General features: G+C 38.9%; 1 protein-coding gene across 1 annotated transcript in view; it reads right to left on the reverse strand.

The window, feature by feature from the left end:
* Positions 1-10237: 10237 nt before the first annotated feature.
* The window catches only part of MMRN1 (multimerin 1), a 46422-nt gene continuing 38578 nt past the window's right edge, over positions 10238-18081 (reverse strand). The window contains exons 7-8 of the mRNA XM_062575028.1: positions 13474-13620; positions 10238-12296 (exon numbers count right to left, since the gene is read on the reverse strand). Of these exons, the coding sequence (XP_062431012.1) occupies positions 11875-12296; positions 13474-13620 (569 nt within the window). The 3' untranslated portion in view covers positions 10238-11874. The remainder of the gene's footprint in view (positions 12297-13473; positions 13621-18081) is intronic.

Below are 18081 nucleotides of genomic sequence, written 5' to 3' on the forward strand. Positions count from 1 at the left end.
ACAAACAGAAAACACAAAATCTGTACAGCTGAAGGCTGGACCCCTGGACATAGATTTGAACTGCCTCGAAGCTAGCTGACTGAGCGAGGAGTGCTGCAGTCCACAAAATATGCAGAGCTGCTGATTTTTCTGAAATTTCAGCCGGAGGAGAACCTGCTGGGAGCATGGAGGTTTCTCTCATTTTATTAAATCACAGTTGTGGAGAGCAGCCTCTCATTTCTACTCCTACTTCTGGCCAGAGGTATAGCTTCTCCATCTGGGCTGCCAATAACTACTGGAGAAACCCCTCACCCCTCAAAGCAGGACAAGCACTTTGTGACAATTGCCATACGCCTGTTTGAGCGCTCCCGTTGACTGCCAACATGGTGCCACTCCCCCTCTCTTTAGCCTTATTGACAGGGTAAAAGAGGAAACTATCCCTTTATCTCTCTGTATCTACAGACTCCTCATTACGGCCCGCAGTGTGGTGCCCTTAAACAGCACCCTTTTTATGTACGTCTAATTGGCCAATATATAGCAGGCTCTATTGGCTCCTTCTAGTACTTACACAGTACACTGGGCACGCATGCATATAATTTATCATGGCAAACTCATTTGCTTTTACACGCTATTGTTCTTGCCTTTCTTCTTCTACAGAGTTATTATTCCACGCGAATTTCCTTTGTAATTAAGTGGCTTGGTTGCAGTTCCAACCTCTAAAATGACAAAGGGAAAACTGAAATAGCTGCCACCTCAAATTGGTTTACATTCAGCAGAGATGCCTGCCATTTGCTTAGACCAGCAGATGTCAGCCTAAATTGAAAAATGGAAAAGAAACACTGTATCATAATGTTAGTGTCTCACACGCCAGATGGGAGTTTTACACAACATGGCAGGAGCAGTTAGCCAGCAGTGGTTAAAATTCAGTGCTGGAACAAGTACGGTGACTTGCATGCACTGATAGCATTTTTTGATTATAGAACTTAATTGTATCATAGATCAATGATAGTTTAATTTATGAGGATTGATTTTGTTAATTCAAGCAGTTCAAAAGGCACTGTTAAAGCTTCAGTCCATTTAACTGGGTCTGACTTAAGCTTTGCTCTTGCTATCAGAAGATAAATGACTGCATATAAGCTAATACCACCTCCTCCCCCAACTTGTATATTTATTTCAGCATCTGTCACTTACTGCAAGTTACATTTAAATGCAAAATGTTAGTGGGACAAGACACAATACTGGACTTTGAATACTTAAGCTCCAGTAACAAAAGCATCACGATCACTTGCACATGTGCACTTACTTATTCTGTCATTTTGTTATTACCGTATCACTCAACTAAAACTTCATAGATACTGTTGCATTTATATTGAACAATACAACAGAACATTCACGAATGTTATATCAGAAGAAAAAGACAGAGATCCCTATTCACAGCATGCTTTTTGCAGATCACAGCTTACCTTGCAGCCATTTTGGTGCACAAATCTGACATCCCATACAGGTACACATAACGTTAAGTTTCCTGGCTGACAATTTTTCCACAGATCTCCTAGTCCATTGTTTTCTTGAAGGTCCAGAACATAAAATCATGAAATGAAATTAATCATGAATGAAATCAAAATCTTAATATTTACTTAAAACTAAAAATCCCCTCTGCATTTCTATCCTTATTTTTTCAGGTTAAAAAAAAATCTTAAGAGTGAAAATCAGGCAAATAAAATTCCAATTAGAAAAAGATTGCTTAAGGTCATGTTTTTTATGCCAGTCCAGTGCATTTTTGAGCTCTGACTGGCCAGTTTGGCACAGTTGCTCCTTGGCACACTATTTTGACCCTAAATAAAAAACAATTTCCAGAAACAAGTCAAATCACAGGGAAAGATTTAATTTGGTGGCTTTAAATAGACTTTTTTTCCCCTCCAAAAAAAGCCTTTGTAGGTTCCCCTTAACTTCAAACTGATTCTTGTTTTCCTCTGCCTCATACTTAACCTGGTAAGATCAGTCAGCTGACAACACTTAACCAACACTCTTGTGCTGCTTGCAGTAAACCTAAAGTACACAGGATGCACCTTGTTGCAGCCTGTGCACTGTATAAAGAATCTGAGCAGACTTTCATCTGCACATCCAGGCAATCAGTACAGGGGTTTTTGCTTCTATTTCAATCTTTAATCCTAGGGTTATCCTGTATCACTTGCAAAGGAGTTGCAGGAAGGAAGGGTTTATCTTATGAAACATCAAGAAAAGGAGAAGTGTTTTTCTACAGAAAACCAGTGAATCAGGAAGCCTTTATTGTGTGACAAGCATTGTAGTACAAATTGCTAGGAGATGCTGGAAAGGCATAGAAGTCATTTTTCGTTAGACAAAGTGTCATATCACAGAAGACTAGACAACGGAAAACTCCTGACATGTATTCCAATTCAACAGCATTGGTGAAAGAGTGAGAACAAAAATCGTCCTCATCACTATTTATTTTGTCTTTGTAACATTGAGGGAAAGTTCTCCTTCCTTCCACCCCTCTGCTACACTAGCTCCTCAGGCTAGCTTTCATCTGCATTATTTGAAATCAATTGAATGGTGTTGATTTAGGCCATCTGATGCTTTAGACACTTTCCTGAGCTCTGAAGAGAACCGCAAAAAATCCCCTCATTTTGTAGTTGACAGTTACAGCATTGCCAAAAACAAGTTACCAAATCAAGTCAGGGTGAAGAGAGACAGGCAGACAGGAAAAGATTAGCCCATTCTTTCCCTGGAAGGCGACAAGTAACAACAGACTATCTACTCCTTTCCATTTTCCCGGTTTGAGTTGAGACACGTTTTTCAGAACAATCTTTGCAGTTTTCATCCTTTTTTCAAGTTTTACCTGCAAGAGATATTACTGCCTTGTTCTTTTCTGCCTCTCCTGAGTCCTACTTTGTCTCTCTCCATCCTGCTTTGGGTATCACAAGCTGTAGTAACATATCTGTGGAAAAGTAATCAAGCAGTAGTAAGTTGTATTCCAGAGTTCTAGATATTATCACAAGGATGAATTCATTTGGCTTAAAAAAAAAAAAAATGAAAAGGAGGAAAACATGTTCTGCTCTCCATCAAGAGATTTCACTTCTTCCCATCATGGCATTGGTCTGGCAAACATTTACATAAATGCTTCATTTTGGTCAGACTGGTGCTCTTACTAGATAAAATAATGCAGCTTAGCTTAAGAACTGCTCATATGAAGAATCAATGATGGATCCTTATCACTCCTCCCAAAACCAAGCACAACTAACAGAAAATATAGAAACTACACTAGGGAACTAGAAGAAAGCTTAGATTGGTTGGTGAGACAGAATAAAACAAGAGGTAAGAGTTACACAGCTATCCTGCGCCTCTATTCCGCATCTATAAATGGAGATAATGTAATTCATTACCCCACCGCCTGCAGAGTGATAATTTTTGATTCAAAGTTACAAACTCCTCAGGTGCTGCAGTAACAGTTAATAGAATGCATAGGTATACAGAGCCCCTATGGTTACCTGTAAGAGCAGGACAAAACTATCGTCTAAGTGTTTCTTCCGTTCTTTGTTCTAGCTTGAGCTCCAGCTAGTCTCATCCCCTGTCCCTTGAAGGACCTGAATCCTGAAGTACGCCTTGAGCCAAGCTTCAGCCTTTTGGAAATCTCCCAGATCCCACGAATGCTAGCAAATCAATCACTGTCTGCAGTCCTTTCCCACTGGTATTCCCTACTTTTCTTAAGCTCACTTTTCCTACATTGTAGCTGCCTCCTTTCCCTCCTTTTCTCATCTGCTTCAGTATTGCCCGCCAGACATTGCTTTGTCTTTCCTTTGTCATTTCCTGCTTTCTGCTTGCATGTTCTCCTCCAGCAGCTTTGCAGTGTTCAGCTTATAACACAGCCCATCTCCTTTCCATATGAGGAGTTTCCCTTGACACTGAGTTCTCACTTCAGTAACACTTCCTTTCATCCTTATAAGGATGCATCTCCCACCTAGGCTTTGCATTTTTATACTTCACATTTTCAGCCTCGTTTCTTCCTTTTTCCTTTTCCTGATTTCATTTTCTGGTTACGTTCCTGGGCTCAGACCCTGCCGTGCAGCCACCTGTTACAAAGCAGAGTGCGGGAATCTCGAGGGAATGGGATGTCACATTCATCTGCTCAGTGCTAAGTTAGTGGTGGGCAGGTGGTGTGCAACTCAGCACTGCAGGAACAGAAATGTATTAAGCTGATAGCAATGTTACAGCCATTTAGGGGACACACATCCTGTAAGAGAGAAATTGGAAGTCTGAAACAGAACCACATGGCTACTTCAGGAACATAAGTGAACTCTGACAGTTGTAATTACTCGCCAGAGCATTCTGAAAATGATTGTTATCCTTGATTCTTCAAGCTGCTCGTTTCAATCTTAATTGGAAAAACTGTTTTAAACAGTACTGGTATGAAGGAAGAACATATCATTCAAAGCAGGATGCTTTCCTGTTTTATTAGGTTTTTCTTTAAGTCTTGAATTATTACTCTTCTGTACAGCTGCACAATATAATAGTTATCAAATTAGCAACTGTAAAAGCAAAACTGATTCCAGATGGTAGGATAAAATGATCATGAGGGCATGTGCTTAACTTCATTGGATTTGGAGAATTTTGGACCTGCAACGATATCTGGTAATTCATGTAAAACTGGCAACATGAGTAAATCACAGTAAGTTCCCAAAGCAAAATTTTGCTATTTTCTGAAAAATTATAGCACTTCAACAGTCTGCAATTTTACAGAGGAATTTGGTTCACAATTCCTAGTAGAATACAAGAAAGCTCTGTGACTTCAAAATGTGTAATTTAGACATGCAAGCTGCAAGAATTTATATATCTTGCAACGGAAGAGGGTGCAAAATGAGGTAATTCGAGGGTTCCAAAAGTTTCCATGAAAGCATTTTTGCATCTCTGAATTTGAGCAAAGCCTCTTTGAATTCTAAAAGTGCTTAGCTTCAAATATTTTGAGGACTCCAGAGGAATACATAGTTTCAAGCTAACTTTTTAAACATTTCCATTTCCACAAGAAAGTATCAAACATTAAAAAGGTTCCCAGGGGCAAAAACAAGCATTCACTGTGTTTTAAGTTATTTTCACAATCAAAATGTCTAAAACAATGTGATACCAGATTAGGAGTTAGACTCTCTTTAGTTACCCCTACGTGTATCTCCACTGAAATTAATTTTTGCTCTAGGAGGACTGATTGATAATTTTTTCTTAGAAGTCTCTCACTTACCTTTGCACTCTGAGTATTTGCAGAATGATGGTGACAGCTTTTTGCTTCCGTGTCAAACTCATAGTTTAGAAACTGCTCTTATTTAAATAGTTCTAAAGCCTGGTGTAGGGAAGCACTGGCAGGTCAGATAGAAATTATATGCAGTTATCATATCAGAAAAGAAATGTACCTTCGTAAGTGGGAAAGGAAGAGCAATTCAGGTATAGCCTTGAGGGGAAAGTTACCCTTAAAGGACAGTTTAACTTCTTAAGGTACATACGAATCAACATACTAAGGGCTGAACAGAGCAATATATTGCAGTGTCCAGGACCAGGTCCTTAAAAGACACGTAGGAACTCAGTAATGTTTTTAAAGTTCATAAGCCAAAATGACTCAGAAATCACATAAACTTTTTTAAAATAAATGCAAGAACTACACTAATGTGGTGCAGAAAGATGTTTTTCACAAGTTAATTTTTTTAAAAGACTTTCTAGATTATGGAAGCAATAGGATTTAAAATTGCATCCCTAGGCAGCTGATAAATAAACCAGTAAGTCATCAGCATAAAAATGATGCTGGAATTATTCTGTGGACTGCCTGTTCCTAAAAAAAAAAAAAAAAAAAAAAAGTCTAGAGCAGCACAGGTGTAAGAAATGAGCCTTATGAGATATCACAGTCCATCTGGAGTGAAATGACAGAAAAAAGTCAACTTAAAAGTACAAAACTGTATAGGATTTACTAAGAGATTGAAACACTGCAGAAATATTGAATGCTAGAGATGTGAACTCCTCTGATCAGTTCTGTCAGGTCCAAGAGACAAGTCCAACAACATTAGCACTTGCAGCATGCTGTTACAAGCATACATGTGAACATAATTGGTGCTGTAGCTCTGTGAAGCGTAGTCATCATGCTGAGGGGAAAAATCAAAGCCCAAACAAAAATTTCTCATTAGAGGTGTTAGCTGGTAAGCAGGTTCAGTTGCTACTGTCAGCACTTATTGTGGGAGGAAAAGTAGCAAATTAGATGGTGGTGAAAGATTACTCCAAGACAGTACCCCAGATACCATTTTATTCAATAGTTGAGAAGAAGCAAGAGCTATCCAGTTTACAAAGATGGAAGTAAAACTAGTTATAGACAACATTTCATCCTAAAAATCAGACTGATCCATACTAACACTCAGTAGTTTAGGAGTAAGTTACCAGAATTCACTAGTTCAGATCACTGTCTTCATAGACAGCCACCAGATATTGCTGTTTGTAGTATTCACACTGGTTGCAGAATATGGGGCTCATGACTATTTTGTAGCAGCTTGAAGTTAGAAAGGTCCAAATATTGGAGATTAGCAAGAAAGACTTCTTCCTGAAATATGTACCAAAGATAACAGTAACTTGAACCTGGCTCTGCCAATACTGTCAAGCACATCCCATACTTCTAATTCTCTGATACTTCAAATTTCCATATGCCTACTGTAAATGTTAGTTTTCTTCTGTCAAGCATCAGTCTTTTCAACATCATTGCAGTAAAGTACCTGCCAGGTAGGCGTTCTTCTCTATAGTTCTATTTTAAGACAAGGAGCTAAACACATACATTTCTGTATTTATTCATAAGCACCTGCCCATACCCACTGCCGTAACCCACCGAGCCTGAACTTTAAAGACTTCACCGCACTGACTCAGTGCACAGGAAGAATACCCTTCCCCCTACCTGCATGTTCAACATAGTTAATGGAATTGAAGACCAACAAAACCAGTTCTCTGCCTACTCTTAACTTCCCTCGATAACTAGTGAATAATTGTTGGACCTTCTTGCTATAATTTTTAAAGTCTAACCTGAGATTTTACTACAAAATGTAATTTCCTTTTCTTAACTCCTTTTGTAACAGTTACTCCTTTGCTTAAACTCTCAGTGGTTCACATTTAGATAGAGACTTAATTTTTTGTTTTAAATTATTGCAAAACAGTGTTCATAGCTGACATCAGGTAATTTGAAATTAAATTTCACTTTGACTTTATCAGTACTCATAAGCTAAGGGAAGTACTACATTATACACATCAATGTACAAGTTGGAGTGATGCATGTTATATGGCTCCTTTTAAGTTATACCTCAGTTACACCCCAATATTCAGTACTGTCAGAGACAACACAGTAAGAGTCAAGATTGCCTAAGATGCCCTTGTGTCCACAGTTGGAACAGCTTAATCATGTTCCTTTGCACAAGCAAATCTTACACCATTCAAACGGCCTCAGCTTTACTTTTTTCTTGTTTCCTTTGATATTTTTCCAATTCTCAGAAGTCTCATGATTCCTGGATCCTGCAGCTAGGTTTTGCTTTTAAATCAACACCATGATTTTACTTGTGTTTAGATGCTTTAAATATAAAACATACTCTACACATCTATAGGCTTTTCATTCATTTTCTGTCCTCAGTGAACAGGAAGTTTTTCTGATCAACACGTAAGAGAGAGATTCAGGTGGGATGACCATAGGGATTAGCAAAATCCAAAGAAAGAATATAAATTGGGGATATTTTACAACACAGTAGCAGTCTGAAACAACAAGTATATTACGTTGCAAACAATTTCTAAAGTCAGTTAAGTCCGATTGCTCTGATTAATCAGCTAGAAAGTAAAAAGAAATGCAAGGCATAAGACAAGAAAAACTGAGAAATAGAAGGGTAATACCGTTAAGTTAGCACCAGTCAGACATCTGTTCACAGAGGAGTTTGGCATGAGTTGGAAAGAAGCAGGGTTGTGCTGGCTGTTCAACTAGAAAAGGGAAAAGAAAGAGCTGGTCTCAGCATGAATGCTAAGTATACGAGGGGCTGGGAAATGCATTCAGTGATAACTGGGCTGGTGTAGGTGAGGAAATGATAATGCAAAGCTCCAGAGTAAATTGGATGGGCTTGTCAAAGCCAAACCAGACAAAATGTTGCCATGGTTATTGAGGCACCCAAAGAAAGAGAACACTGCTCGCTCTAAAGTACAAAGGCTCCGGATGGCTCTGTGGTCCCTTACAAGGGCTGCAGGTAGAGACAAATATTCAGATTTGCTGCCTGGTATCATTAGAGGACACAAATCAGAGAGTAAAAATGAAAGGGGAGGGATGACAAACTGCTTTGGGAGACACCTTTGCTGGATTATTCCTGAAAAAGGTCTCATGGGGGTTCAGACTGATTGATTTATCATAGTCCACTCTGCATAATGGGTAGCCTGACTGATTTTATTGATCCTCAGTTATTTTCAATATTGTATGCTTCATTAGTTCAGATAGACAATATACATAGTCACATGCTATAAATAAGTTTCTGTAGCCAATGCAAATATACACTTCTTGTAAAAAATTTGTGTTTCAGTTTTTAACAATAAAACTCAGTCTATTTAGTTTAAATACATTTGAGGAAAAATTATTATGAATTATTGCACAATATAATATTGCACAGTTACATTTTTAAAAGATTATTTCTTCTACGTTCAAAGTAGTATAACAAGAATAAGCAGCAGTCCTACTCTGCATTAGGGAAACAATTTTTTAAGTGTTCCTCCTACAGACCTGGCTCTAACCAGAAATCTTTTTCTATAGCTAATGATTTTAGAGTTATGTTAGAAAAGAAAAAGAAAACAGGAAAGAAAACGAATACCATGACCTAGCAAGTATCTGGCTGTTAGGAGAAAAATAATTAGCACCTATGAAGAAGAGGACCTAGCTTGAAGAATTTAGTAGCAAGGGCAGTAAGGGCAAAGAAAGTCACATTAAAACAGAGATGCAGTCTCTGGTGGGTCATTTGAATTTCATCTGCAGGGTAATTTTCACGCCATTTAGCCATAGCAGGAATAAAGAGGACTAAATGCGTTATTAAAATGACAAAGTCATACAAGGAGGGATTGAGGTATGCAGGCATTACTTTTGATAAAATTCAATGATACGGTAGGCTGAGCGAGTGACAAATCAAGGATTTCAAGTGTTTACAGAAAGATATGGAATGCCACAGGAGAAGGGTCTGTAGCACACTCATTTAGGACTCATGGTGTATGGGAATCCATTAGGTACAAAGAAAAAAGGATTTCTGGCCTCAGAAAAAAAAAAAAAAAAAAAAAAAAAAAAACAAACCCAACCCTTTAAAAAGGTTTGTAGTTGTGGTATCTCTGTTTACTTCAGATAGCTCAATGAAACACAGTATTTTTATGACTATTTATGTGCTGTAAGACTCATTAACAACTAATTAGCAGATTTAGGGCTTCAGAGAATAGGCTTTTATTCGAAATTTTTGCCTCCTTTGAAATCCCAGTAAGTCTTTCAGAACAGAGCATGAATCTCGGTCCTGTAACCAACTGGATGATGCGGTCAAAAAAAAAAAAAAAAAAGAGAGAGAGAGATAAGAGGCTTTCTTTCAGATCACAGGACTCAGAGGAAAAACAAATGCATTTGGACAAATTGGTCTATGGTGGGCTTTACGAGATTCTCTAGTCCAAACAGGCTTCCTATTCTGCAGCAGGATTAACCCCAGATTAGAGCAGATGGTGATAACACTGCCTGCCCTCCCCTGGGATTTCCAGCGTTTAAGAGCAGCCTTAATTTTGAGGGTAGGCTACGCAGGATCTATTAGTGAGGTTGCTGCCACAAGATCCTTCGAGTCACTTCATCTCCCAAAAGGCTGAACAACCCCTCACTTGATTTATGCTGAAACTTACTGTTTGATGAGGGATTTTGATTTCCGTGAATCAAGCATTTACCACTGAGAGAAACCTGCTGATGTGGAGGCAGTTTTAATATAAAGCAGTACAGACACGCTCCCAGGATGACCTATGCTTGCAGGTCTCATTCCACAGACTTCTCTCCATGCTTTGACAGAGCAGTTTTGTATGGTTTGGCCTGGAAAGGTTATTCATGCTCAGCACAAACATAAGAGGCTTTCAAAGGGAAACATCTTGCCTATATAAGAGAAAAGCCGCCATTTCAAGCTCAAATTGCTGTCCTAAACCACAGGCCATGGTAGGATGCCCCTCTCTGAGGCAGAGAGAATAGTGGTCAATGCTGTGTGCTTCCTTAGTGCAGGTAGCTGATGTACATTGGCACATGCCCACAGAAAAGCTTCAGAAGCCAATACAAATTACTTTTGTAGTGAAGAATATACATTTTAATTTTGAATAACAAAGTCTAGTCTACTTAGTTTTAAACATCAGAAGAAAGATGTTGCGGATTATTATAGCCAGTATATACAGCATGGAAGAATTCTCTTTCAGTTATTTCTTGGACATTCATCTTCTTTAAGATCTGATAAGGTACAATAACAAAGTAATTCTAAGAGTAAAGCTGAAGATTCACATGTATGTTAAAAGAGCAGTTCTTGACAGTAGAAAACAATATATTCAGAGAGCTTCAAAACATTTTCACCTTCTTTAAGTTGCTACAGTCCAATGGAACATACTGATTAACTGAAGACCTGATCCATCATCCAGCAATGAAAATATTTCAAAAATCCAGAATGCAAAAAATTAGAGATTACGAACCACACTGTTTGGTGTTCCTTATGAAAAAAATAAGTTCCAGCTGATTGTAAGATTTGACCAGGCCATCACTCCCTCGTCATTTATATTAGCATAGATTTGCTGGTATACGAACATAAAATTCAGTTATCTTACTTTTGTTTAGAAGGTTGTTTAAGCTGCTACCATTTTAGGCACACAGGCATTCATAGCGTGACCTGAAAATGCTGTTTTTATTGAATTGACTCTTGAAAATCATGTCCTGGCTTATGTAGACTGGAGTTCATTTCATCTTGCGTTAGCAGTTAGTGAATATGATGCAGAAACAAACAAGATGATAGACTTGTAGAATTCAAAGTTACAAAGGATTATGATCATCTTGTTTAACCTTGTGTACATTATAGGCCAAAACTTACATGCTAAAATGTGCATCAAGCCTACATAACCACGTCTGCTCAAAAGCATATCACCTAAAGAAAATCCAGCTTTGTTTTAAATGCTTCAAGCAACAGTCTTCATCAAATCCACTGTAATATTTTTCCTATGAAATGCAGCTTTAAATACTGTCTCTTATTATGTTTTTTTTGTTAGATAAAAAAGCAGTTCACTATCATATTGTTTACATATAAAATAGAGAACCAATTAAACATTAATGTATCAAGACATTGGTTGAATAATGTGAGGCAAGATGAGAAAAAAAGTCTTTTCTCCAAACGGAATATATATATTTTTGAATTTTCACATGATAAAATGGGATAAATAGCAACACAACATCTGAATCATCAAGACCTAGCCATCACCTTTGGTGTGATTTTAGGTTGCAAAGGAATAATAAAAACCAACTTTGATCTGTCTTGAGAAATGATACTCAACTGTCTTGTATAAGTATACCTTATGCAACATAAATGCAGAACATAATTAGATTAGTACTTCCCACTCACATTTGTCCAAGGAGGATGCTTATTTTCCCCTCATCCCTAACCTGTGGACTCTTTTTGTAGATGTGTACATGGCTGCTCACAAGAATTCTTGGAGAATCAGCCCAATAGACACCTGAAATGCCATTGATCTGATTACTTTCAGAAATTTACTGTTGTGAAAGACAGCAAGTACTTAAAGATAAAGATAAATTCATATGCCGGTTTCTTCACATGATGGTAGCTGTTCATATTTGTGAATGATTTAGGTACGATACAACAAGTAACCACTGAACGTAGTGACTGGTGGATACTTGGCAGGGATAGAGCCAGTTGCCAGTCTAAGCCAGACTTCCTGACCATAATTTAACTCTAATAAAGCATTTCCAGCAATGATTCTGTCAGTATACTTGTTACTATTAATATTTTCAACCTGAAAAGTGAGTTTGTCTGTTCCATCAACAACCAGATAGCCAGATGCATGTGGACTAAATGATTCAATGGTATATTCAAAAACATAGACCCCAAGATACGGGACATGAAACTTCCCAGTTGCTGGAGCATATGACGCTCCGTAGTTGACATCCAGATTGTTAAACCTGATAGGTCCTGGCGTTGTCACCCCGTAGGTATGAGAGGCAAAAAAAGCCACCATCGGCGCGTATCTGTAAGATCCTTTTGAAAAATCTGGAAAGAAAAAGTCAAGAACATTTTCAAATAATATTCTTGCTCTTCCCCCTTATTCTTCACATTACCCTGTAGAAAGACAACCAGGACTGGCCTGAAGATCAGAAAGTGCACAGAGCTTTTCTGAAATCACATTTGCAAGTAGCCTGAGCAACTAAAATGAAAGCTAAATAATTTTTTCAGTATTATAGAAAAAGTAATTTTCTTCACAATTAGTGCTAAGTATATCCGCAGAAAACCTATTTCAGAAACAGCAAGCGAACTTTATGCTCGATTATACTATATTATCGTTAAGAGAACTGGTATTTTTCTTTTCTTTCTCTCTACTCCCTCCTGACCCACTCCGTTCCTAGCCCAGGATCTCTTTCATTGTGTCACAAATCTTTACACCGTGTTTGTGTGTGTGCTGAAGCCAAGAATTTTCCTCACAAATCTTAGACAAATACCAGAGAGGTTTAGCACTCTTGATATTAAATGGGGGAATAAAAGTCTATGTTTTTCTATTACAGCTGAGCATACACACCAAGATCCCTGGTACTGTAAAAAATGATTTTATTCACTATTTATATGTTGTCATGAATGAGAATCAGCCAAACAGCTGCTGAAAGATGCATTAAATCCACATTTCATGTAGCCAGGATGTAAATTATTTACTTGTTTTCCAGACTGAACAAATATAGCTTCCACATTCCCTCTCTGAAAAATCTTTCAAGGGCTGCATCCTTTTCTGCATGCCTAAAATGATTCCTTGAGGCCACAGTCCCAGATATTAGGGGAGCTATTGGTATTTATATTGCTTTTCTAACAGTGCTGAAGGTAGTATTACCCAGTGGTGTGATTTCATCCCCCCCCCCCTTGAATTCCATGACGTTGTGTTCAAATATAACTATTGCATACTCTCTCTCAGCAACCCCTGCACAACTCAACAGGGAGCTTTCTAGCTATTATGCTTGGTCCCAGCCCAATTTAATCCCATCGTTTGGTCATATTAAAGAAAGAGATCACGAGTCACCTATGGGGATTGATGTCTTTAGCACCAAAGCACGGGATACTACTGCTTGAGCTGGCACTCATTAAAGCAAAATATGAGACCTTTGACCAGCAAATGCTGTCTAATTAGACCCTGGGGCAGAGGCCCATACTGCTAGCATATTGCACTATTACATTTTTTACTTGCCTACATTCAGAGAATTGTCATCCACCAACTTCGTACTGCAGTCGACTCCTCCAAAGGGGTGACGACAAGCACAGACAAAACTCCTTCTGTCATTGACGCAGGTTCCTCCATTCCGGCAGGGGGAACTGACGCAGGCTGAATACTGTTCTGTGGTAAAGAGAGAGGAAAACCAACAAACTCAGCTAAAATAGCATATACATACCCAAACATTCATTACAGTGACATTCCCTGAGCTTTTAATACTTTGGAAAACCTCTTTATTGATTCATAAAGCCAGTGGAAGATTTTTGGAGGTTATGTGTGAGGGTCAACCTCCAATCCCATTCAGGTTGTTTTGCCTGGACACAGCATAACCTCAACTAGGTTTTGAGATACCAGAATTACCTATAAATACTGAATTCTGTTTGTCTTGGAGTGGCTGATACACGTAGTAATATGAGAGATATTATACATCCACCTTCTTCGGAGCAGCTTGCTGCACAAGCATTATAAGAGCCATTCAAAGACCAGGGTATCTGAACAGCTGCAATTGTATAGTACAAGTGCTCCCTTTCAACACAGCAACCTTTGCTCATGTCTTCCCTTTTTTCCTTCTTAATTTAAAAACCTCCCTGGAGTAAAAGTTTAAATTTAGCAGAGCCTGGTTACAACCAAAGCATTAGGAAATTCTCCTTCTGCTGCTCCCAAGAAGAGTCTTTATCATAACAATCTAAGGCAGGATGGTCCTACAGGTAGTCCTCATGCCAAATTCTGCCTGGAGGATTCTTATCCCCTCCCAAACAGTGGTGGCTGCTGAGAATCCACCTCATCACAGCCTGACACAGAAATCTGCAGCCCACCCTGCACCAGCTGCTCACTTCCCTCTTCCAGCAGGTGGCCACACTAGCAGCTGATTTTTGTGCTGAATACTACACCACTGGCTTAGACCGTTTCCTCTCCTCATCTATGATACCTCTCAGACACCAGAGTAAACCAAGACAAACATGAAAATCAGGCAGTCTGCGATCGCATGGTTAAAGAAATACACTGCATGAGCTAGTTAATCTTACTAGAATGGGAACAAGCTGAGAGGCTTGGAGTTGACTGCACTACAGGAGCCCTTTTGAAGCAAACAGCAAAACTTGGAAGAAGCAATGCTGTGGTATCCAATTCTATTTCTCTCTTTTGCGAAATAAAAGAAATAATTACCTTCCAGCTACTTCAGTCAGTCTGTGATTTTGTTTGGTTTCCTTGGCGCAAGCATAGAAGGCTGCCCTTGCACACACAGCAGAGTTAGCCTGGTTTTAAGCATACCAAAACTCATCTTTTGTACTGTCGTTGCTGAGGCTGGGCCATCTTGTCTATGATGTGACCCACTCAAATATGTTGCAATAACTGGGGGAGACTCTGGCTATTAGACTTGACAGATCTTTGGTGTTATCCAGACTGCATCCTGTACTCTCCTTTACCTATAAGTAACTCAATTCTGTGATGATTTCTTCTGAGACCACTGTAGAATTTTACAGAGAACTTTTGCAGTAACTGTTCCACACACATTGCAAGCAACACAAGCTATACCAAAGAGGTGGATTTGCAGAGCACGATCACTGAGAAGGTCCTTGGCACTCTCCTCGAGTATGTCTCAACTGGCCAAATTATGCCCAGATGATATAGAGGAATCTGTTAGCTCCAGAACTCTGAAGCAGCAGCTATGGAGTGTAGTTATATAACATTTTGTTACAACAGTCTGGGGAGGAAAAACATTCAGGCTACAACAAAAATTAAATATTGCTATAAAAAATGGATATCAAGCATACACAAGCATACATCAACATAGATTTAGACATTAGTCTTAGGACATGAAGTTGTACATTTTTTCCTTTTTTCTTGCTTTAGTCAAAAAAAAGTCAGATATGCTAGAAAATAAGCTTGTCTTTGCCAGGATCTACCAACAGAGGTCTAGGAAGAGAATCCCAGAGTAGAAATAAGGCATAGTCCTATGACAGTATAAATCTAAAATTGGTAGGTGGGAGTCTCATAAAAGGGTCTGCTTATTGCCAGGGAAGTGCCAAACTCCATCTTCACCCAGATACTTCAGTAATGCCCATAGTTATCTTTAGATTCCAGGCCAACCATTACACAGATGTTAAAGCAAACTATTTCTGTGAGAAATTCTAGTTCAGTGACCAGAATGCTACAGCTCATTGTACAACACTACTTGAATTTGGACTGACAGAGCATCTGGACTTATACACAAAACAGTAGAGTTTTTTTCCACAGAAAATGCTGTCCATCCAGTAATGCCTGAAACAAGCAATTCAGAATTGCCATGACCAGGGTCACAGCACAGACAACTGGACATGACGACGTTATGCGTTTCTTCCCAGAAAATAGTTTTGTCCGTAGACTTAACTGAAGTTATTTTTCACTCATGTTTATCACTTATCCACAATTGATTAAAAGTTGTGTGAAAGGAAAGCAGGAAATAAGCAAAATATTATGCTGATTGTATCATATTCCCAAAATACCATAGCTCTGTTTAAGAACATATCAACCTCTCTGTTAATTGACCTCTACTTATCATAAAAAAAACAAGTATAGACAAGACACACAAAAAAGATCACAAAAAAGGAAATCATAGTGAGATTAAGACCTGTGTTTTAACACAAGGGAGGGATGATTTTGCATGAATTTGACCTCAAAGTTAAATCAAATTCAGTTGTGGCTTTACTTAGGATAAATTATCTGTAACATATCAGTACTACAACTACATACAACATATAACTGTAACATATCAGTACTACTAACAACAGTTAGGAGTCTACTCCATTTCCCACAATCTAGGAAAAGCTGTGAGGAGCTGAGTCAATTTGGAATTTTTGGAATAAAGCAAATACCCTACAACTCCACTGAACAGGAGATATCTCTTTGTCTTTTCCACGTGGCCTTACAACAGCATGTTCTTGTAGTTTCTGACCCAGCCTGCTTCCCCCCATCCGGCCATTTCCCTTTTCTCCTTCCTTGTTGACAGGCATCCTGAGACAGTATATCCATGCTAAAGATGTTCTTTGTTTGGGGTAAAGATGCCAAGAGCCTCAGATTAGAAAGAGGTTCCCAGCTACTGTGCATACTCTATTTTTACTTAAGCTTTCAAAAGTTAGTAGGATAGATAAGCAAAAAAGAAACTGTAAATTAAATGAAAGACTTAAACTGAAGATATTAAGAGCAGAGGATAAACAAAATGCAGTTGCTATTTACACACAGTACAATGGGACCGAGCATAGCGAGTTAACGAAGAGTTTTGCTCTCCTTAGGAAAGCAAGCAGCCAGAGGCTCTTTTAGGGACCAGACTGCCAACACTGTGCAAACAAATCTTCAAACAAATCACGAAGCTCTGTCAGTATCTACTGGGGTGTTGTTTAGAAGCAAATCAAATATTTAGTTATTTAATAGTTGTCTCATGGAATGAAGTGACCTCAGTGATTCAAATTGGAAGTGTCTGAACAGGCAGTGACTTGCAAACATCTCTATATTTAGTTATCAGTAACTGTCCCTCTGAAAGCACTGAGGGATTGGAAGAGTCTGGGAATCCGCTAAACTGTTCTGGTAGTGAAGGCTCAGGCTTGTCCACCTCCAATTATTAATCACTTTGGTTTCACGCTCTCAGCTCCAGAGTGACAGAAGCGACAAGTTCTCCCAGTAGCCTGGGTGCAATGAGTGCCTGGGAGCAGTAGGAGCAGAGCTGCCCCCTCAGGGCAGCCAGCCAGGAGCAGGGGGGCCTTGCTCCACAGCGCAGTCTCGCAGTGCCTGGAAAGGGAGAGTGGGGCAGGCTGGTGATGGTAACCAGGGCCAGCCACGGCCCAGCACAACTTAGGAAAAGCCTGGGGGCTCCTGGCCTCACTGCAGCCCGCTCTCCAGTTCTAGGTGGAGGCATGTTGTCAAGACTGACTTAGGCGACTTGGACTCTGCCAAGTCTGTTAAAAGTAGTTCTTCCTTAAAGAGAGGTATCTAATCCTTCCAGTGCAATGCATTTCAGGATCACCAAAATAGAAACAATAGCACTCTTTCATCTACCCGCTAATCTAACACATTAAATAAGCAAAATTGAAATACAGGCCATCAAACTGAATTTGAATAATCTTGTGCAATTAAAACAAAATGCAAAGCACATTCAAACAGACTTATTTCTCTGCAGGCTTGAATCATAAAGCAACAATGAAAACCTGCATTTCTGTTAGCAGGAGTCAGAAGTTATACGAAAATAAAAAGTGACAAAAAAAAAACCAGATATGCTGTAAACTTTTTGACTTAGCCTTGTGTGCCATCATTGATGAAACAAATGTGAGCTTGTATTAAAAGAAAAAGTGTAGCTTACAGAAAGATAAGAACATACTATATTAGCCATTATTTCAGTACAGTGGGTTGCCTGGCTTTTGGGAGTTTGTGTCAGAAGCAGGAAGATAGAAAATAAAGCACAATTATTATTGAAACATCAGTAAACTTTAACTTCATGGATGCCTGATTTTCCAGTGAACTGAAAAGGCTGATTTTAGTCATGTCAATGCGAGTGTACTGAGATGGAAGGATTGGAAATAAGATAGAGCAGATGAAAATAAGGAAATGACCTTT

This window comes from Rhea pennata, chromosome 4 (genome assembly GCF_028389875.1).
Source record: "Rhea pennata isolate bPtePen1 chromosome 4, bPtePen1.pri, whole genome shotgun sequence".
NCBI lineage: Eukaryota > Metazoa > Chordata > Aves > Rheiformes > Rheidae > Rhea > Rhea pennata.